The following is a 23,975-nucleotide window of genomic DNA, read 5'->3' as shown; positions in this document are numbered from 1 at the left end:
AAAGAGCAGAGAGTGTGGATGAGAATGGAGTCTTTCACATTTCCTGTCCACTGTTTAGCATGTGGTTACCCTTTGTCCCATAGGAGAAATAGTGCAGCACAGTGAAAAGTCACTCATAGTTTCTGAGTCTGGCTTTTCTCCACTGTAGTATGAGGTGGGTGGAACATATTTAAAAGATACTTAGTCCAAAGTCAAATCACTATATTATCCTTCATAGCATGACTGAGTTTACAAATACTTTTCTCAACTCCTTTAGCAGGTCAACTTGAATTAGGAGCCAAGAAGGGTGCACTGTCAAATTAGACACATTTCTTTCTCTGCCATATAAATCTCCCAGAATGTGCTGATAAAAATTTTGTCCTCAAGTACCTTTTGAAGAATTGCTGCAAAGGCCAAAGTAGCATGCCCTTTTGTGCCTTGGCTCTGCAGCATGCTCTTGAAGAAAAAAAAAACAACAGACAGCACAGCATGGCCTCGAAATGTCACCAATGTCCTTGTGGTCAGTGCCACATGGCTATGTCTGGAGGCTTTAAATCTACTGTTATTCAATAGCAGGGCTGGATGTCAGCTTCCTTTTGGTAATAAAAGCCATTACCTGACTCTAAACATTTCAACTTTTCCTCCCTATTTCACAGTTCATGAAGCACATCTCTGATGTGGAGAGATATTTTATTTAGAGAAAGTTATAAGACAGTGTGACTCCCCCCTCTTGATTGCTTATGACTTTTAAGAAGCTATGAAATAGCCATTCTGGATCCTAGCTCTTCTAAGTGCTCATGTCTATTAAGATGCCTGTGCACTGGGCATTCTGTGGCCCTGCCCCCATTTCCAACTCACTGCAAATGGCATCAGCAGTACCAGAGCCAGGGTTAGTACATCCACCATGCAGGTCATTAGCCACACATTAGTATAACAGCCAAGAGTGGACATGATGGATCGGATAATATGCGTGAGCTTGAATCAGAGTCTTAGCCGAGGGCTCGCAGAATGCAAAGGTCAGCAGCGTGGCCACAGCTCTTCAGCACACACTGGGCACATCGTGTCCTAAGTAGTCATGGGGGAAGATGAAGAATATGAGGTCTCATTAAAGACTTGGGGGAAAGAAGATCCCAGCACAGGACCTCGGGTTCTGACAGGTTATCCATTTGCCCTTTGGCTCACATGAAGAATTTATGAGGTTTAGTGCCAAAATAAGAGAGAGTTGAATATCCCAAATGGCATTATCCTGTTTCCAGGAACAAAATATCATTCATTAAGGATCTAAGTAAGTAGCCTCAGGGACAGGTTGAAAGTTTTAAAAACAAGTCTGTTTGGGTCCGAATGTTATTTTTGTCTTCTGAAGTCAACTTCTTTAAAGCTAATGGTGATAACATGATTAAGTATGTACCTCCCTCTTCCCCCTCCCTTCCCCTTCCCTCCCTTCCTTTCCTTTCCTCTCCTCCCCTCTCCTTCTTTCCCCTCCCTTCCCCTACTCTCCTCTCCCTTTCTCTGTCTATCCTCTCTTTCGTCTCCTTTCCTCTCCCTTCCCCTTTATGTCCCCTCTTTCTCTTCCCCTCCCCTCCACTCCCCTTCTGTCCCCTCCTTTTTCTGCTTCCTTATCTGGACATAATAACAAATAGGTCACACAGGCTTACAAGCTATCTGATCTTCTTTAAGTGGAGTCTCAAATCATCCTCTCTTAAGTCATCATTTGGCAAAAAAAAAAAAATAATGTTAACATTCCTACTATCACCATTTTTTTCAAATAACAAACTCCAGTAGGAGGGGAAATCTAGTAAGAGAAGAAAGATTTCCACATTTGAAGGTCTGTCATGATTCAAGGTAATTATTTAACAGTACATGAAGTGAAGACTATCAAATCACCTCTTCCTTTAAGAGTGAAATGAGGAGATATATACATCTAGCAGTTTGTGATTTTAGAGATGATTACCTAGGCCAACTCCAGAGTTTATCATTAGCTTGACTTTTGAGTCTTGGTTTGAAGAAGAAAAATGAACACGCAAACAGAAAAAGCACATGCTTAAAATGACAGAATTTGCACTGCTCAGTTTCACAAAATCACTTAGCAAAGGTCACATGAATTGCTTTACCACTGATGGTTAAGTTTTTGTCAACACAATTCAGAGGAGGGGTTTTTGTTTGGATGTTTGTTTTTTTGTGCCAGTGCTTGGGCATGGATTCTGGGCTTGGGTACGGTCCCTGAGTTTTTTGTTTTGTTTTGTTTTTGCTCAAGGCTGGTGTTCTACCAATTGAGCCACAGCTTTATTTCTAGCTACTCACAAAGAGGGTTACAGTTCAAAGCTAGTCTGGGCAGGAGAGTCTGTGAGATTTTTTCCTCCAATTAACCACCAAAAGCCAGAAGTAGAGATATGGCTGAAGTGGTAGAGCACTAGCTTTGAGCAAAATAGCTAAGGGCTGGTGTATAGGCCCCAACTTCAAGCCCTAGTATGGTCACAAAGGATTACTGGCCTGAGCCACCAGCCTTTGGTCAAATAGGAGTTTATATTCTCAGCAGTTTTGGGCAGTACCTCAATAATCTCTTCATACCATGACAGCCATGAGACACATAAAACATCTGTGATAATGTGTGCATTCCTCTTGAAGGAACTGTGAGTCCTGCAGAGGTGGGCAGCACAGACACAAGCTCACTTCCCGAGTGATCAGTGCTCTGGTAGTTAGCAGGTACAGAGTCAGCGAGATCCTAAAAGTGTTAAAGTAAGAGACTCACATGAAATCAGCCTACAGAGCACCAAGAAAACATCTAATTCAGCTGGGCACCAGTGGCTCACACCTGTAATTTCAGTTACTCAGGAGACTGAGATCTGAGGATTGTGGTTCAAAACCAGCCTGGGCAGGAACTTTTCTGAGACTGTAATCTCCAATGAATCAGTAAAAAGCCAGAAGTAGAAATATGGCTTACGTGGCAGAGCATTAACCTTGAGCAAAGTAATTAAGAAACAGAGGTTAGAGGCAAGGTTCAGGAGTGCCAGCCAAATGAGCAATGCATCAGATACCTAGTTTGACTCTCAGTATCAGAAAAAAAAGTCCTCAGGGAGAGGGTCCAGGACCTGAGTTCAAGGCCTAGTACAGGTACACATGAGCAGACACACACACACACACACACACACACACACACACGTGCGCACCACACACCCCCACTGAAATACTTAATTCTGTTTTTATAACATGTACAGTTTTTTTTGTTTTTATGACATGTAAGTTTTTTTGTGTTTTTTTTTTTTAACAATTAGACAGCCAGCAGAGTATTTCTGTAAAGTGAGATAATGGAATGCTCATTTCCAAATCTATTTTGGTGCTATCCATAAAGCCTTAGACTGTATGTCATAAGAAGTAATATGCTGCAGCTTTCTAACACAGAAGAACAGACTTAGTCTCCACATTCAGACACACTGGGCAGCGGCTGAGGCTAGCACTGTTCAGGAGAAGTAGTGGTCAAATAGTGCATCTTGATCTTTCCTACCAGTAGAGCCTCAGAAATACTGTGCAATGATTTTCGGCCGAGGAATTTAGTGGCATTCAGCGTCGGCATGCATTTAGGATGAAGTACTTTGCAGTCAGTCAGTCTTGGTTGGCACAGCATTGTGCTCAAACTCATTCCTATTCAAAAATGTCGTTTCACCTCCAGGTCCTTAACTCTGTAAATTTAGAGCTATTTTCTTAAAGGAGTGAGGATACTGGGGGCAGGGGCGGGGAGGGGGGGGAGAAAGGGGGAGAGAGAGAGGGAGGGATGGAGAGAGAGAAAGAGAGAATACTTTTGGAATAAAGGATGTCCATGTGACTCTAATATAGATTTTCCTACTCTGCTGAAGAACTGTCTTTGAAGATAAAAATGCAATACAACAGCAAACAAATGAAGGTGCAATTGCCTAAGGGGACTGCTAAGAAAGGCAGAATCAACTGTGTGTGCATGTACATGTGTGTATATATACATATATGTATATACGTACATAAATATATATATATATATTTGTTGCTCCAGCCACACAAGATTAATGTCTATTCTTAAATGAGGCCATGCATTTAGTCCTTAAGCTTTTGCATATGCTGTTCCTGCACTCAAGAATGTTTTTCCCCACCTGAGCTCTAAGATTCAGCTTAAAACCTATCTTACCCTTCCAGTCAAGTTAGGTGATTCTTCCTTTGAGCCCTCATGGATTTAATACAGACATTCATTATAGCATGCACCATTCTATATTTGAAGTTCCTAGCTTCTGTGTTTGTCCTTATTTGTGCACACATTCCTTGAGAAAGACTCATGACTTTATAACTTGCCATGACCATAGTAAACAGTTACCCAAATAATCAATTCCCTCCTTCCTCACCTTCACTTCATACCATTTTGCTGTCTTGTTTTCTTATAAGTGATCCACTTACCTGCTAGTGTGAAAGTTCTAATATTATAGCACACAAGCGTCTATACCCATCATTAGACTCCCAGTAGACTCCCTGGTACTGGGTCCCAGCCCAGTATCAATTACTGTATTCACTATTAGAATTGCTTGGTTTCAATCCCAATACTGAAGTTACTGTGTTCACCATTCCAAACACTGTTACTTGGTTCCAGTCCTAGTACAGAAGTTACTGTATTCACTATCCACATTGGAGTACTTAAAATTGCTTGGCATATTACATGTACTACCAATTTCCACTGAACAAATAAATTACAGTTGCATAATGTTTAGCAAAAGGATAGGTAAATAAATAACCATATATTTTTTGTTTTTAAAGATCTTGGTTATTATTTACAATCCAAAAGTTGTTTAGCCCCTAAAAGATGATAGATTAAAAGAAAAGATTATTAGAGTTCCAATTGGATCACATGGCTATTGAGCTCCAGATAAAAGTACCTTTTAACATAGTTATTATTAATAGGGCCTTGAAGCTCCAGTGCAGGACACAATGTAAAAACAGCAGATGGTAGAAAAAAATATCCTACAAAAGTTGCTTTCTCCATTTCTGATGTCTGCTTTCCAAGGCAACCTGGAAGCTTCCAGAACACTATGTTTCAAAAGTAGCAGAATAACTAGTAATTGTTTTTAAAGTTTTTATTTTTTAACAACAACAACAAAAACCATCTTCCAATAGAAAAATAAAACACAACAAAATACATACCCATGAATAATTTCTACAAAAGCCACCCAAAGCCCCATGTTCCTTGGATTCTTGTTCTTTCTGCTTTTGAACCCTTCCAGTGGAGAAAAAAAGCTAGGAATGATGAAGACATTGTTTCATGCCTTCCTTTAGAATTCATTGTTAGCTTTGGCATGGTGCCACATGCCTGCAATCCTAGCACTCAAGGGCTGATGCGGGAGGATTACGAGTTCAAGACCAGCATGGGCTATACAGTAAAACCATAAGACCATATCTTAAAAAAAAGCCAGGTACAAGTGGACTGTAATCCTTGCTACTCAGATGGCTGAGATCTAAGGATCACAGTTCGAAGCCAGCACGAGCAGAATCCATGAGATTCTTTACGTTTAATAAACTACCCAAAACCTAGAAGTGGAGCTGTGATTCAAATTGCAGCCTTGAGCAAAAGAAGTTCAGGGACAGCACCCAGACACTGAGTTCAAGTCCCAAGATGGACATGTACATGTGTAGACACACACACACACATACACACACACACACACACCCACACACAAATCATGTGGATACATTCAGTTATAATTGCCTTATTTAATCAACCTTTCATTTGTTGTTGTTTTGTGTATTTTGGTTTGGTTTATTTTCATGTAAGTGATTGAACTCTCCTCTGCTTTACTGTGCACTTCAGAAGCCACACTGGAACCACAGCTCTAGTCAGGAATTTTTCTGGTTATTTTGAAAGTGGAGTCTGGTGGTCATTTCTGCCTAAGGTGGATTTGAACCATGATCTCCAGATCTCAAGTCTCCTGAGTAGCTCGATTACAGACCCAGTACCCATGACTTACTCAAGTTTATATAAACCTCAGAAAGGACACTTTTATAATTTAGAGTTGATTAAATGGAGCCACTTCTCTAAGATTATTAACAAGTCTTGGTTTACAATTATATCTATGCCCATAGGAATTAAGCATCCTATTTGCAGGAAATTGGTACTTATTCACATAACTTTGACCTCTGATCTCTTTTCCATGCATGAAATGATCTGCAATTTGTTTAAGGCCTTTTGTGAACCTCATAGGACCAATTAAGCCTTTTCACACCTTTCCCCTTTTTGAAGATGAGCTCAAGTTTGAAAGGCTGTCCTTTGACCTTTCCCTGAAAGCCTGGGTCACATGATTCATTTTTCCTTTCTCATTTGGCAGCTCTATTGTTGCAGGATCTACTTGACATTTTGATTCCTTATTAAGTTCAGTTTTTACTCTACCATTTACAGGAGATCTTCTGCCTTTGTTGATTTAATACTGTTTTTATTATATGTGACTGTGAACAGAAATGACCTGTAGTAATTTAGAATTCTGCTAAGTGCTGCTTCTGAGAGACACTGGCTCTCAGGGCAGTGTGGCTGAGGACCGTGTATGGATACCACCCTAGGTCCCCAGTGCCCCTGTAGAAAGTAATTAAAGATACTCCACATGCACATGTACGATTGCTTCCTTTTCACAAAACAGTCCAAAGGTGCTAACTGCAGCTAGCTGTAATCCTAGCTACATGGGAGGTAGATAGGGGGATTGTAGTTTGAGCCAGCCCTAACAAAAAGAAGTTCTCAAGATTTCATCCCAACCAACAACTGGGTACAGTGGCATATGCCTGTCATCCTTACTGACACAAGTAACACAAGTAGCAGAATTGTAGCTGAGGCTTCTCTGGGCATAGAGTGAGAGTTCCCTCAAGAATAGCAAATAGAAAAAGTAGCCGGAAGTGTGGCTGAAATACACCTGCCTATGCAAGCAAAGGGCCTCTGAGTTCAACCCCTAGAACCAAAAGGAGAAAAAAGTCCTGAAACTATAAATATAAATGGTAGTATAGATGATGGAAGGCCTAGGCAAGTCATTTGTGCCAGAAAATAGAAGTTAGATTGGAATATTGAACTGGTAGCCACATGCTAAGTCTATATATTAATGAGCAAACTAGTATAAATCCTTTCTGTTTTACTTAATATAGATATTTAGTAGTATTTACATATGTGGGAGATTTTTTAGACAAATCCCACTACAAGAATATTCCTTTTGGGAGAGAGTAAGAAAAGGAGTTATACACATTGCCCCGAAAGAAATGTACTGGCTTATGTAACTGTAACTGCTCTGTATATCACCTTTATAATAACAACGAAAAAATAATATTTCTTATAAGTGTTACTTTTCACTTCATCTGCTGTGAAACATATATTAACTGCTATGTGGTAGCCCTGTGTCACACAGTGCATGTACATCATGTTTGTGCTACTTTGAGGGTTATTGTTTCCTTATCTTGAAACAGACACAAAAGCTGAAGATGGGCGACTTGAAGAGAAACCTGTTTGAAGTTACCTTAACAGTCACAAGGTGAGGATTATGACCTAGGTAGGTTTCCATTAGAAGCTCATACTCCTTATTATTGTATGCTATATTTAAAACTCCTATTGCATATCCAATCTCATATGCATGCATTCTTGCTGAATTTATGTAGTTCCAATGTTAATTTCTATGTGTCCCAAATTTATCTAAGCCCAAATGCTTGGTGCTTGAAATCAGCTGCTAAGCCATGGGTAGGTTAAATGTACAGCAAGTACACAAGCCCACTCACCCCCTCACCAGGAATATTCTGCCTCACTAGGAATATCTTTGTGCATTGTACATCAGCATTATTGACCTCAGACTATTTTAGTGTGTGTTGGGACATCTGGGCCTATAAAAGTGAATGGTGACCTGAAGACTTTGTGAAATATGGTGATAACTTCACAAATTATCATTACTGACACAATGCCTCCCCTCATACCTCTTCCCCCATCACTTCTGACAAAAATGCCATTGGGTGAATCAGTATTTCCTCTTGTTCACACCTATTAGTATAGGTACTACAAGTTAATAAAGCTACTGATGGATAACTAGCAAAGGAAAAGTGTATGTGGTAAAGACTCCAGACACACATCTTGGTTTGTTTGCAGTAGACCAAATATCACAAGAAATGGGGATTGAGGGCGGGGAGGTGGGACCAGAGAGTTACATGAAACCGTACATGAACCATACAGCCACATGAACCACACAGCAACATGCGTAGTGAGCTAAATAGAATAGTCTGGCAAACAAGCACATTAGTGCATGTTGCCAAGTGCTATTTTTCAAAGATTCATAGAATGCAAGTGTCAAAATTACTTAGGGGTAGAGAGAGAATTTGGTAAATGAGTCATTTTAACCAGAGACCAACATCTTCTTCCTCTCCCTGATGCTCCTCAAAGTTCTTCTTTCATTCTCTATTTCTTGTTGGCTCTTCTACTTTTTGACTCTTGCTTTTTAAAAGGTATCCTAATCTGAGTCTCTACCTTTAATCTCATAAAGTCCCAGGCCCCTCCCCCACTACCCAGATGTTTTTTCTCTCCAATGATAATACAGCAATGGTAAGATCATCACGAGTCCACATAATTCTGAAGAGTTCTGATAATGCTTTGTTTATTTATTTATTGATTTTTTTAAACTGTGAAAATACCATACAGAGGGTATTACATGAGCAAGGTAATGAGTACATTTCTTATCAAGCATCGTTGCCTCCTCCTTTGTTTCCCCTTACCATCCTTTCCCATCTCCCCCCCCTCCCCCCACCCTGTGCACGCCAAAGTTGTAAAGTTCATTTTTCGACATAACGTCTTGTATATCTCATTGTTGCAATGGGTCAACCTATATCCCTATTTAAACAATTTGTTTTTTCCCTTCCCCTCCACAAATTATAACAACATCAAATACAGTGAAAACAGGGGTTATACCGTGGGGGAGGGACATACAAAGAAACAAAGAAATCATCTTATAAATATGTTAGAAACAATAGCAAGAAAGAAAATCATTTGAATCCTTATCTTGGGGTTCATTTCACCTAACATCAACTTATCTGACCTTTTCTGCTTGTCTCAGACATATACTAGTTATTGCAAATAAGGGAAACTATGGGACCTATGTTTCTTTGGGCCTGGCTTACTTCACTTAATATAATTTTTTCCAAGTATTTCCATTTCCTAACACATGGGGCAATGTCCTTTCTGATGGAGGCATAGAATTCCATTGTGTATATATTCCATTGCATATATATATATATATATATATATATATATGCACATATATTCTTGATCCATTCATCTACTGAGGGGCATCTGGGTTGGCTCCATATCTTAGCTATGGTAAATACTGCTGCAATAAACATAGTCGTGCTGGTAGCTTCAGTGTGGTCTTGTTTGTGATCATTTGGGGAAATGCCCAAAAGTGTGATTGCTGGGTCATAGGGGAGCTCTATGTACAGTCTTTTGAGGAACCTCCATACTACTTTCCAAAATGGTTGAACAAGTTTACACTCCCACCAACAATGCAGTAAGGTTCCCTTCTGGCCACATCCCCTCCAGCATCTGTTGTTTAAGTTCTTGATTATAGCCATTCTGACTGGGGTGAGGTGGTATCTCAATGTTGTTTTGATTTGCATTTCTTTTATGGCCAGGGAGGTTGAGCATTTTTTCATGTGTCTATTGGCCATCCTTCTTTCCTCTTCAGAGAAGTTTCTCTGTAAGTCTTTAGCCCACTTATTTATTGGGCAGTTGTTTCTTTGAGGATTTGTTGTTGGGGGATTTAAACTTTTGAGTTCCAGGTATATTTTAGTTAAGAGACCCTTGTCCGTTGTATGGCTAGTGAAGATCTTTTCCCAATCTGTGGGCTTTCTATTGATCTTGCTAGCTATGTCCTTTGCCATACAGAAGCGCTGCAATTTCATGCAATCCCATTTGTCCAAACTTTCTTTGATTTGTTGTATTTCTGGGTTTATGCCAAGGAGACCTAAGGTATCTCCTATTCTGTCCTGTAATGTTTTCAGAGTGTCTGCTTTGAGTTCAAGGTCTTTGATCCATTTGGAGTTGATTCTGGTGCAGGGTGATATAAAGGATCTAGCTTTAGTTTTCTACAAGTGATTAACCAATTTTGCCAGCACGATTTACTGAAAAGGCTGTCTTTCTTCTGCTCTATTTTTTTAGCTCCCTTATTGAAGATTAGATGGCTATAGGTCTGTGGGTTCATTTCTGGGTTTTCAATTCTATTACATTGGTCCTGAGGTCTGTTTTTGTGCCAGTACCAAGCTGTTTTGATTACTATGGCTTAGTAGTAGAGCTTGAAATTTGGTATTGATATTCCTCCAGCACTGTTCTTTCTGTTAAGGATCATTTTTGCTATTCGGGGTCTTTTATTGTTCCCTATGAATTTTTGGATTGCCTCTTCTATTTCCTTGAAGAATGAGGTTGGAATATTGATAGGTATTGCATTGAATTTGTAGATAGCCTTGTGAAGTATTGCCATTTTCACGATGTTGATCCTTGATCCTTCCAATCCAGGAGCATGGGAGATTTTTTTCACTTTCTAAGTTCTGCTTTGATTTCCTTTTCTGGGTTTTTAAAGTTTTCATCATAGAGGTCCTTCACTTCTTTGGTTAAGTTAATTCCTAGGTATTTTATTTTTGTGGGGCTAGTACGAATGGAGTTGCTTTCCTGATTTCAGCCACGCTCTGATAATGCTTTATATGCACAGTGAAATAAAGAACAGCTATTCAAAATCATCATACCAGCATTGCACTCAAAGTGGAGAAACTCGACAGTGCAAGTAAAGGAAGCACCTAACAGTTTTTATATAAAGTTCCATGATTTGAGCATTTTCCTATGAAAGGACGATTGTTTAGAACAAAGAAATGAAGGTGTGTGTGTCAGGTGGTGGTGGTGGGGGGGGGGGGGAAGAAGTCCTATTCCTCTTCCTGCTAATCCCCAGCAAAGCCACTTTTCAAGATACAATGTAACTTGTATTTTATTTCTAGAGTAAAGTGTGCAACAGCATGTGCTGGTAACAGGAACTATGCTCCGGTTAGAACCCCTGGCTCACCGCCCACATTCCTCTGACAAGTAAGGGTCGACAATTCCCCCAGACACTCTCTAGGCACTGGAACTACAAACCTATATAGGGAAGAGCTGCTTTTTTTTCTGCAAGGTTGTAACCTGGGGGGTGAAAACAGATCAAGGAATATTTTAGGGACTCTCTGTGAGTCCTGATGACAGTCATGTGAGTGAGGCAATTCTGTCAATCCAGCCTGACCCCCAGTGAGCAGTCTAGCAGGCTTTACTTCCATGATGGGTACCGCCAAAAGCATTCAAGCAAGCCGATCATACCCTCTACAGGTGCCAGGGGCACCGCAAAGCCTGTTGCCATGGGTACTACTATTTCATAAGCTCCTATTGCAGGGTCCCCATGGCCCTGCTTGGTAGGTCCTCCTCCCTCTGTGACTAAGATACTGCTGTAAACGTCGGCTGTCCAGAGTGGAGTACTGGGTTCCCGGAAGCCTCCCTGTGTTTCCCCAGCAGGGTGAATCAGAGGTGATCAGAAAAATCAGAGAATGGAAACCAGTCAGAAACAGGGAGTAGCTCCGTAGTAGAGGGCGTGGTTAGTACATGCAAGACTCTGGGTTTCACTTTACTTAGTTACACAAAGTAAAAATAAGAAACATAATTCTTAAGAATGTTATGGCATCACTTGCAAAGTGATAGAAGGACCTGGATAAAAAAAGAAAACATGTTAAGTAAAGTAAGCCAAGCCAGGAAAGACAAAGGATGCGTATCTTCTCTCATATGTGGGAACTAAAATTAATCTAGAAATATCAAGGTATGCACTTTGCTGTGTATCCTTGGATACACAAGGCTGTTATCCCAAGTATGGTAGATACAGGGAGAACTCAAACAGCGTAATTCCTTAGAAAGGCTAACTCACAGTCCAACAAAATGAATATCAGGAATCTAGTACTCAGCGGTGATGGAATGGAATCAAGAGGAGGGAGGCAGATGAAGGAAGAAAGGAAAAGGAAAGAATGCAGCATAAAATGCATATTCTACAAAATTAAAAAAATCGAGGGATTGGCTGGGAAGGTGACTCAGTGGTAGAGTACTTATCTTGCACGAGTTCGATCCTTCAACATCACATACGCAGAAAAAGCTGGAAGTGGCAATGTGGCTCAAGTGGAAGAGTGTTAACCTTGAGTCAATGAGCTGAGGGACAGCGCCCAGACCCAGAGTTCAAACCCCATGACAGACATAAAAAAATTGAGGGTTGTGGGGATTGGGAGGGATGGAAAAGAATGACAAAATAGATGAGCCATTGATCAAGATTTATTGTATTTATGTATTACTTTATTGAATAGCAACTCCTTGGTACACAGCTTAAAGATAAAAAATAAAATTAAAAAAATCAGCTCTTTCTTCACTGTAGGGAGACAGCTTTCTGGAAACATCTATTTTATGAAGGAAGGATGATCTATGATGTCCAACAAGGTAAAATGAAGTTAAACAGGATCTTATAGCTAGATATCCAGGCACAAGGAGCTTCCTATCTTGAGTTCTGCCATCTTCTCTGAAGAGATTGAAGCAGGCCCAAATGTTGTGTGACTCAAGGAGTGGAGCATGCTCGAACTCATCTCTTTTTTTTTTTTTTTGGGTCCGGTCGTGGGGCCTGAACTCTGGGCCTGGGCGCTGTCCCTCAGCTCTTCAGCTCAAGGCTAGCGCTCTTGAGCCACAGGGCCACTTCCGGCTTTTTTTTCTTTTTGCTTATGTGGTGCTGAGGAATCGAACCCAGGGCCTCATGCATGCAAGGCAAGCGCTCTACCGCTGAGCCACCTTCCCAGCCCTTGAACTCATCTCTTATACCAGCAACTCTGAAGTTTCCACTGGGGCAGAAAGACTAACATCACCAAATCACACTGTGAAGTCATGTAGAAAAGTGGCCATATTTTTATATTTCCATGTGGCTGCCTCCCACCCACTCACCCATCCATCACCATGTTAAATTTCTGATGTTTTACTTGAGAGAATGGGAGGCGGGGACAAGTCAACTTAAATCCATATGGGCACATTTAGTTTAAACATGTATAGTCAATGTCTACTAGCAAGATACCCAAGTGGCTGGTAGGTTTTCCTGTCTTGTTCCCTCTCAGAAGTGATTCATTCAGGAACTCAAAGACTGCTTTTCAAATGAATACAACAGAGCTATTAGCCCTTAATTGCATTCCCAGTCTTGTTTCCTAGCATATCCAACAGTCTTGATTTAGGGCTGATGCAAGCTTTGGATAGCCAGAACAGGCATTTTTTTCTATCTCCCTCAGGTCAGGAACTAGTCTCTCCCTGGAAGAAGTGGTGGGAAATTCCGACTTAGGTGATTTTTTTTTTTAAGGCAGATGGTAAGGCTGATATATTTAGCAGCTCCAGAAATATCATTCCATTAATTACACTGTCAAGATCTTGATTACCAGCAGCCTGTTTTACTCAGGCGGAGAGTATTTTACATTTACACTTGAGATTCTTTTAATATAGCTAAGCAATGTAGCTGGGAAAATGAAATTACTTGGTTGATTGTAGTATTTGGGATTTGGGGGTGGAAGATAAGAAAACAAACATAGATGTATACATGTGTGATTACAGAGAGGGATGAATGGGAGTAATGGAATGGTAAGAAAGATTAGATAGATGACACATTAAAATGGACAGTAGATTGTAAGTAGACAGATAAACACACATACACAGAGACTGGAAAGAAGACAAGAAAGAAAGGAGGAGGTAGAAGAAGAGAGTGAACGCTTGAGAGGCAGTCTATTCTTGGCACAGTAATGTTGGTCTCAATAATCAGTTGGAAAAATTGTTCCATAACCTTTAAAATTTTAATAAAAAACATTACAAACTACTTTCCTGTCAGTTATAGACCTATAGGGCAACTGGAAATATAGTAAAATTAATGTTTGTTTGGCAAAAGCTGTCACTTAAGCATTAGAAAGATTAACAATTAAAGTGTTAGATTTTTTGTATAAAATTGTGTCAACTTGTACTTTGAACAGAGTTTGTTGCCTTCTTTGTCTTTAGATAACGTATGAAACAAGGCAAGTATCATTCCCATCCTTTGGCTAACTGTCATCCTCTAAGTTTGGATCAGACAGCAACATTGTATCTTTTGTACTTCCAATGATGTGCCATATCTCATGAGTTTCTCCAATAGGAAGTTTCTACAACAGTCATTTCTGGGGGAACTTTTATCCATTGATCACAACTTATCTTCATCTGTACTTTTAAATTTACCTTTGCCAAGTTCTGGCTGCACACCACCACGGGGTCCACATTGACAATCTCATGTTATTTCTTCTGTAATTGCCTTGATGTTTGATTTAAATTTCATTTCCATCATTATTTTATGTCTTTTTCTCCTCTCCTTTTATTCTTTTCTCTTCCTCCTCCCTATTCTTTATTATCATCATCATCATCATTAAACTTTTTAATCTTTATGGATAGCTTCCTCTTTTGATAATCCGTTCTTGTAAAATGTCATATAGATTTATAACTGGGGGACAAGGAAGGAGCATAAGAAATTTGTGGGCTAATAGCTGTGTGGTGACCAATCACTCACAGGCTTTTAAAAGAAGAAAGGTAATTGGTCACTGGTCAGGATGTACAACTGTTATCTACATAGTGATTTGCAAACAGTGCAGTTTGTTTTATATGAAGTGATTCACTTTAGACATGCATTGTGTGCATACACAGATTGTTCTATAACTTGTTCCATGAAAAGTGATTTCAGACTAAGATGGTTGTTTGCATTTCTGCAATGCAAAAATTAGGAAGAAAAGGAGACAGAAGAAGAATTATGATGTGGAAAACTAAAGACGGGGCCTGACTAGAGAGGTATAACTCATTGACATTGTCAAGAATGGGAAAGAAGGCAGAAAAGAGAGAAGCTCTTCTGGAATCTCTTTATAGAGTCAGAGAGAAATGAAATCAGCTGAACACATGGAGTGGTAAGGAAATGGAGAAGAGGAGGGTAGGCACTGGTGGCTCATGTCTGCAGCCCTAGCTATTCAGGATGATGAGCTCTGAGGATGACAGTTTAAAGCCAGCCTGGGCAGAAAAATCTGTGATTAACCAGCAAAATGCCAGCAGTCGAGCTGTGGCTCAAGAGGTAGAATGCCAGCCTTTAGGGTAGGGGAAAAACAAAGGAGGAGGCAACAATGCTTGATAAGAAATGTATTCATTACTTTGATCATGTAATTGTAACCCCTCTGTATGGTATTTTCACAATAAAAGACTTATTTAAAAAATGAAAAAGTAGGAGCTGGGAAGGTGGCTCAGTGGTAGAGCGCTTGCCTTGCATGCATGAGGCCCTGGGTTCTATTCCTCAGTACCACATAAACAAAAAGAAAAAGGCCAGAAGTGGCACTGTGGCTTAAGTGGTAGAGTGCTAGCCTTGAGCTGAAGAGCTGAGGGACAGCACCCAGGCCCAGAGCCCCACGACTGGACCAAAACAACAACAACAACAACAACAAAAGACAGGTGAAATGTGAAGTGATGACTTCAAGCCCCAGTACTGTCACATAATAGCTAAACAGAGGATCGGAACTATCTTGCTATGTCTCTTAATTTTGAAATGCTGCTTCTGATCTATGACAATGAGTTGAGAGTGAACACTAGGGAAGCCTTACTCAAATGGACAGGTGTTTCCTGTGCCCCAATATAAATAAATTGAGCTTAGTGGAATGTCTGGGCTCTGGTGCTGATGGAAACTCACATTCTAGCTGTGCCAGGTACTAGAGGGAACACTGCAGACTCTTTACCTCATAGTATTGTGATTATTATGCACATTGTCTGAGAAAGACTAAGCACATAATAAATATTAATTACTAATGCCCTTAATGCTAATAGCCACAGGGGAAGAGCAGCCATTTAAGTGTTTCCATTTGAAAGAAACTGAAATGAGAGCAAGTAAACCTGAGAGATGAACTTGTTATTCAGAGCTCCCAACTAGGTTTTTTGTTTTGCTGTGTGGTGTTTTTGCATTTTTAATCTGACAAGACATTGTTTACAAATGGAAACACTAAGGTAAAAACAAAGACAATCAATCACAAACTTGCACAATTCTGCCATGATCTTCTTTTTTTTTTTTTTTAATTGTATTTCTATGCAGCTTAGACAATCAGAACTTAGTTTGTTTTTCAAGTGCCTGAAATCAAACCATTGAAAACACCTCAATGCATAGATAATTAACTGAAAAAGACGTTTAAAAAATGATTCAAACAGATCTTTAGGGACTAGACTGTTCTACAATTCAAGGTAGGAATTGTGTTTATGCACTCTCCCAAGCTAGACAGATACTTGTAAGAGTTAAAAGATCTGAAGACCACTGAGTTCTGATGGCTTACAACTGTAATTCTAGCTACTTAGGAGGCTAAGATCTGAGGATCATGGTTCAAAGCAAGTCAAGGCAGGAAAGTCCATGAGACTCTTATTTCCAGTTAACTCCTCCCCCCAAACCCAGACAAACAAATAAGCAAAAAAGAAAACAAAAACAAAAACAAAAACAAAACCCTGAAGTAGAGCTGTGGCCCAAGTGGTAAAGTGATAGCCTTAAACAAATAAGCTCAGTTGACAGTGCCCAGACCCTGAGTTCAAGTCTCAGGATGGTACAGAAAAAAAAATCTCAGAATAACATTGATTTGCCTGCCCTAGTCAGGGGTTAAAGTACTCACGGAGGAGACCAAGGAAAAAAGGAAAAAGAGGCAACTCCAGGCTTGCAATGACCTTGGTATTGTATAGCCTAGAGAAAAGCTACTAGAGTTGAAGGATGGAACAAAGTAAATGCACTGAGCAGATTGTAATCTTTCAACCACTAAGTAAAAGAAATGATGATATCAGGAATACTTATTTCCATATCTTAATTTTGAATGACTTCAGATGAGACACCTTCCGTTTTCTGGGGCCCAGATTCTGTAGGAAGAAGAGGTTGGTTTAGATCATCTCTAAGCTCCCTGCTCTCTGAGTCTCTATATGAAGAAGCCTGCGTACTACCCATCAGATCACATTAAAGCATTGTGTCTGTCTTTCAAGACCTTTCATAACTGTGTCCCAGCCAAGGTACCGGATGTGCTCCTCCAGGAAGAACTCTCAATGTGGACTCATTTATGGCCTGCCCTCTGCTTAGCCATGAACAATAGGACCTGCTCTTTGTTCCTTTCTGCAAAAGCAGTAGGTAGGGTCTCCTCACTCACTGGAAGTGTGTTCATTTCTAAGGAGCCATTCTCAAAGAATAAAATGATGCTAATATTTTTTTTTTATTGTGCAGTGTCAAGAAAGTATTAGGATTTGCACCAAATAAGATTTTCAAAGGAAAGTTGATATTGTTTTACTTTGTTTGGGTTCCTATCAACAACATGTAAAAACTGGAAATTAAATGTAAGCTTGTATAAGCTTGTCACTGAGCTGCTGGTATTTATTACAAATCAAAGCTTAACAGTATAGAGAAAGACAAAGGACATCAATTTAAGGTAAATTACAGCTGAGTATATATAGGATCACATTTTATATCTTTACAAATACCAAGCACATTTGCTGATATTTGTGATAATACAAGGAAGGCCTAGTATGAAAGATTTGGCATTCATTGTAATATTTGGCTAAAAACGATTCATATTCTGCACACTAGGATTGGAGCTATCAAAAAAAGGCCCAGCTCCCATGGAGCTCCTTTGATAAGTTTTTTGGTATGTTTAAGAATAAAAGCAATATTACATTACAAAGTTACATTACTGCTCTTATAACCACATGGAATAATACACTTAAAAAGAAATCTGGCAGTTGTATCATAAGGATCAATATCAAAGCAGAAAGAGCTTTTTCTATGTCTTTATGATGTTTCACAAGAATGCTTACTAATGATACTACTGTTATTTACTTATTCTAGAAGTTAGAATAAGCAAAAAGCATAATAAAGAGTATAAGTGAAAACATGGAATTTTGGGAAATACTGTTAATGTCACTAAAAATGATATAATAGCAGTTCTCAACTATTCAAATGTCAATGTTAATTATTTTTTTCTTTTGGTGCTAGTCCTAGGGCTTGAACTCAGGGTCTGCCTGCTGCCTCTGAACTTGTTTTGTTCAAGGATAGTGCTGCATCCACTGGAGCCACAGAACCAGGTGTTTTCTGTGTCATTTATTGGAGATAAGAATCTCTAGCAGGGTGCTGGTGGCTCATGCCTGTAATCCTAGCTACTCAGGAGGCTGAGATCTGAGGATCACGGTTCAAAGCTGCCTGACCGGGCGGTCAGGAAAGTCCGTGAGAGTCTTATCTCCAATAAACCACTAGAAAACTGGAAGTGGCCCTGTGGCTCAAGCAGTAGGGTGCTCACCTTGAGGGATAGCGCCCAGGCCCAGAGTTCAAGCCTCACGTCCAAGAAAAAAAAAAGAAAAAAAAGAAAAAATAATCTCATGGATTTGTCTGCTGTTTTTGAACCAAGATCCTCAGATCTCGGTCTTCTAAGTAGCTAGGATTATAGGCATGAACCACCGGTGCCAGCCGGCAATGGTTTTAAATGTAATTTTTAAGGGGATGAGAGCAAGAGCTGAGATCACGTTGTATGTGGAAGGTTTAAGGCTGTGTGTGCAGCCAGGCCTCTGTGCCCCAGATCCAATCTCTACCCTTTCATTACCTGCTCTGTGCCCTGGAATGTCCCCTCACCTTAACAAAGTCATCCATCAGTGGGCTCCTTTGCCTTTGGCTTCCAGTTAGCCTCAGTCATTGGGAAATACCAACAGGAGATCAGTAGCCATTTTCTCCAAAAAACACAGTTGGGAGGGGGTAGCCCCTTCTACCACCGTGACATTTGCTAATTTTAGGCAACTTCTCTTTACCCCCACTTCTTAGGTCAAGTTGTGCCAGTGGCCTCCCAGGGGGAATTCGACATGGGTTACTTTTCTCATTTGTTTCCCTCACCATGGCGATGCCTTATAACTATCCCTACATCAAAAACATTGCTAGTCATCACTTAGGAATTTTCTAGACATCTCCTGCCAGGACCCTGAAGATGAGGAGCACCTCTAGCCAAAGGACTATGTAAGTCCATTCAGGACCTTACCCAGTGAGGACTTCTATCATCACAATCAACTTCTACCCTTGTGCTTCTATAAATGAATGCCTATTGCATTCACCCCTCTACAATCCATTCTCCCTTCTCAACACAAAATCTGAGAGGGGCTAATTGCAGCATTCAGTGAGATCTACCGATGACCCGGGTCACCGCTGGTCAATACTTGTGCTGAAAGGAGTAGGGCAAAGAGGCCTTTACTCATGAAGACACCCAGGTATAAGAGGAAAAAACACCTTGGAGCTGACAGGTAACAGAGAGCTTTCTTGAGAATAAACTGGGAAAGGAGGCATAGGAATAAACAGATGGAGAGACCACCAAGTAACTTTTGAATTCCTGGATCCCACCATGCATGGAGCTTGTTTTTACACATTGTAGTTACAGAAGCTCCTTTTTACTAAAGGGAAGTGGAGTCACTTCCCGTTCCTTAAAAAAAAATCACAAGCTCTCTAAGTAATCAATGTTCTCCTAATTAAAAAAAATGGAATTTGGAAAGACTAAAGAGTAGAGAATGTTCAGGATCCTTATTGATTTAAAATAATAGATCACTCATTCAGAAAGGTTACCCATGGTGGTTTGTGTAAATTATGATGGTGATCCTCCCAACACTGACACTCTGTCTTTAGTTCTCTGAAATCAATGGGAAATGGGACAATACCAAAGCAAACAATCCACTTTGCCTTGAACTTGGTGGCCAAGTCCCATACACGAACTGGTACAGACAAAGAACAATGGTGGAAAACAACCGAATGCTGTGATCAAGTATTATTTTCAAATGCCATTGGATGGGGCCTTCTCAGATGACATGGGTCCTTGGCAGGAAAGCTGTTATTGCAGCCATCATCATTCCTATTTACTGACTTTTTGAGGACATGAGTCAGTGAGAGGCCAAACTGTCCCCAAAGCCCAATGATCCTTAACAACTGAGGTCAAATTCAAGGGACTGCAGTCAGGTACAAGGCCAATGGTAAAAGCTCAATCTGTTGAAATGAAGAGAACGGGTAAGACCCAAGAGATAGTCACAAAGTACGCATGACTTTTATCCACACAGCACTACCATATACCTTGGAAAAAGAAATTAGAATGATGGTGTTAATATGACACAATCTTTTCCACAGGAACTTGTCCTCCCTGAGACAGAGACTAGGTCTTTAGTTGTTTTAAACAACTCTTCCCGCTCCTACCTATATGTCTCACATAAAGCAGGTTCTCCATAGTGATTATATGAGGCCCTACTGGGAGAGATCAGAAATAAAACAGAGCATAATAGAGGAACAAGTCGGTGCGTGGTAGTTGTTCTCCCAGAAATCTGGGCAGTTACCGTCATGGTTACCATTTGTAAGGGTACGATTGGGCACTCCTGAAAGATCTGTGTCATTAGTGAGCTGGCTTGTGACAAACCCTTCTTCCCATGACAGCTTCCTTGCTTCCCAAGGCGACAGCTCTGCTGTGTGCTTTAGGTTACCATCTGTCCCCTTCTACATGGCCAGGAAAATCAACCTTTTCATCAATTCTCTCACTCACTTCTTACTACTATAAAAGCCAATTGACTACATGTTGGATTGCATGTTGGGAGAATCATGGCCGATTAAGAGAAATTCTCTATGTAACTCAGAAAGTGCAGTAGTGCAGTAAGTGGAAACGAACAAGAACTGCAACTACAATGTGAAGGAGAGACCCAACCACTATGGAATGAGAGAACTTCCGTTGTTCCAAGTCCAGGGAGAACCTGGGGGACAAGGATGGAAGGAGAAGGTTTCCTTACCTTTTCTGCAAGCCAGCCGAAGTGCCTGATCTCTCGGCTGCCAGCAATGCCCGTTTTCCCCAGCTGCTCTCTGACTTCTGCCATCACTCGAGTCTGCAGGTCACTAACGTTGGAATGGATGGCACTGAACCAGGCCTGGGCAGTGGCTGAGTCCTTGCTTCTTAGGATCACCGTATGCTTAGCATCTGGAGAATGGATTTCAAGCTGCCTGGAAACAAAGAGAAAAGGGTTAGAAGCTTCCCCAGAAAGCCCTGACTTTAAGCCCTGCCTCACAATGGTGAATTGATTCTTTACTTTTTTAAGCTGGCATTTTCTCAGGCATTCCGTGAATGGTCCTATCACTCACTTATTTATACATTCGTTCATTCATCCAGAAATACTGGTCTATGTCCTGGGAATGTGGTTATATAACCACCAAATAATCTGAACTAAGTGTATCTTATTTGCTTGTTATTCGGTTGACTGGCTTGTTAGCATTATCATATCAAGACTTCTGTACTGTAAATTGAGCTGATTCAATCCACAGAGGATTTTAAGGGTACACTTGTATATCTGATGCTGCTGGCAGGAGTAGACTGCCAAGCCTTGCCACATGCTAACTCCTGCTGGGCAGCAACTGAGAATATTTTAGGATGAGAAATGATGGGATCTGGTATTCTTTAGAAGTCTGGTCAGTGGCATTTTCAAGTACTCGTTAAACACTGGACTCCTAGTGAGAAGGAGTGAAAGGCAGAGGAAACAATATGGAAAGATCTACATAGTCTTATATTTAAAATCCAATACCAAATTCATGTTGTCTCATCTGAGACACAAAACAAGAAATCCGCTTACTTTGAGGTAACTATAGATTGATAGGAGTTTTACAAACGATACAGAAGGCTCTGGTCCACCTTGCCGTCATTTTACCCTGAGTGTACAGTTGACATACAATAGAACAATAGCAAAACTATACGATGGCATGTACTTGGGTGGTCGAAGTAAGAGGATTTTGAGTTCAAGTCCATGCTAGACTACATAACCAGATCCTACTCAAAAACAAACACCCATGAGATTGCCATTGCCATTGATATGATGTGAGGGTGCAGTTCTATGCTATTTGATAAGGATATAAATTTGTGTAAAAACTACACCTATCCATTACCTCTCCAGAACATTCCATTACCAGAAAATTTCCCTCCACCTACCTTATAATCCATGTCCCAATTCCTCAGCAGCATTGCAAATCTCCACCTCTTGACCCATTACTATAATTTTTAGACATACCTTCTTAACATGAGAGAAAAAGTCTTATTAATTTGCTCATGTATACAAATACATAAATGCCATTTATTCATTCCTATTTATATTAGGAACATATATGGATTGAGAAATTAAAAACTAAATGAAATTATACATTTTCCTAGTTTTCTTTCATCCCTCAATAATTATACTACCGTCCATAAGAATCTACTACATTCCAGGCAAAGTTTAAAACTCTTACATAATCTTCAATATATACTCTTCACCTATAATTACTTATAATGTTCTTAAGAGCCCTATGACTGATATTATGAATTATATTTAACAAAAGGAAAAAAGTGAAGAGAGAAATAATGTCTCCAAGACCACACAGCTGAAGATTTTAGATTCAAAACCTCAAACTATAATGGAAATATTTTACACATAGAAATGATATACATAATGAAACCCATTTACAAAATTGTAAGAAAGTCAAGCCAGGAAGAAAAGGGTGGGAGAGGGTGATAAGAAAGAAGTTTGGCACTGGCGGTTCATGCCTGCAATTGTAACTACTCAGGGGACTGAGATGTGGAGACTGTAGTTCAAAGCCAGCTGGAGCAGGAAAGTCCATGAGACTCTCTTCTCCAATTAACCATTAAAAATCCAGAAGTGGCTTATAGGGTAGAAATACCCTAACTTATAGGGTAGTACACTAGCCGTAAGTGAAAAAGCTAAGGGACAACACCCAGGCTGTGAGTTCAAGCCCTTAGTACCAACCAGCACACATACACATACACGAAAGAAAGGGGTGTGAGAGGGAGAGAGAAGGAGAGAGAGAAAGAGAGAGAGAGAGAGAGAGAGAGAGAGAGAAATAATAAAAGGAAGGAAGAACTAAGGAAGAAAGAAAAATAGAGAATGGATGTGATCAAATAACCTCCTATCTTCTGAGCAGCCTGAAGATGGGAATTCGTAGTGGAGAACAAGACAAGAGAGTCCCATTTCCCTCTTGAGTTACAGAAGAACAGTTTTGTAGATCCTCAGCAAGTCAAGCCTTCCAGGGCAACCTCCTTCATATTAGAAATCAACCTTTGATAGCAAACCTTTCAAATCATAAACAGTAGAAAAGGAATGACTTGGAGCGTTGGGATGTCTCTGGAGGAATTTCAGTAATGATGAGCATTCTTTGTACAAACTTTGCAAAACAGATTTCCTTCATAAAACTCTGAAGTTTTTATGTGATAAATTAAGTGCTCGGTAGGTGACATTTGTCTTCACACAGTAGAAAAAAAATACCATGCCTCTGGTTTACTTTTCAAAGAAATGGCCAGTATGTGTAAAGTGGGTTTTCCTTCCCTCCCAAAGTTCCTACTCTTAGTAAGAACACAAACAGTGATGATTGAGTATTTTTAACGACAGTTCAATTTCCTTTTCAAATTATTCAATCAATATTCTAGAAATTTAAAGTATGCAGTCTTCATCTACATAATTTTTATGAAGACCTGAGCTTGTTTTTTGTTTTTTAAATAAAAATGACAACCACCTTTTGGGTATTTTTTTCTCTCTCTCTCGTCCTTTCTCTTCTCTCCTTTCTCTCTTCCTTCTCTCTCCCTCCCTCCCTTCCCTCTCTCTAGTATACACACACACACACACACACACACACACACACACACTCAGTGCCAGCAATGAAGAAAGTAAGGGGTGGGGAAGAAGGGAAGAAATGGGAAGAAAGGATAATTTGCTTGATAGGTTTTTAGGCAGATTTGAAAATAATAAAGGTGCAGGCTAGTGATGTGTGAACCTAATTCTTCCAGATTTCACAGTCTATTGTACTAACTTTAAGTCCGCTTCTTAACAGTATAACACAGAGATAGGAAAGATTGCTTTGTTGTTC

General features: G+C 40.1%; 1 protein-coding gene across 1 annotated transcript in view; it reads right to left on the bottom strand.

The window, feature by feature from the left end:
* Positions 1–23,975, bottom strand: part of Sntb1 (syntrophin beta 1) — a 225,903-nt gene that overhangs the window by 63,197 nt on the left and 138,731 nt on the right. Inside the window, exon 3 of the mRNA XM_042673163.1 lies at positions 20,867–21,074. Coding sequence (XP_042529097.1) covers positions 20,867–21,074 — 208 coding nt within the window. The remainder of the gene's footprint in view (positions 1–20,866; positions 21,075–23,975) is intronic.

The sequence above is a fragment of the Dipodomys spectabilis genome, unplaced genomic scaffold (genome assembly GCF_019054845.1).
Source record: "Dipodomys spectabilis isolate Male_0828 unplaced genomic scaffold, ASM1905484v1 ptg000783l, whole genome shotgun sequence".
NCBI lineage: Eukaryota > Metazoa > Chordata > Mammalia > Rodentia > Heteromyidae > Dipodomys > Dipodomys spectabilis.
Note: the sequence above shows the minus strand (reverse complement) of the source record. Positions and strands in the feature narration are given on the sequence as shown.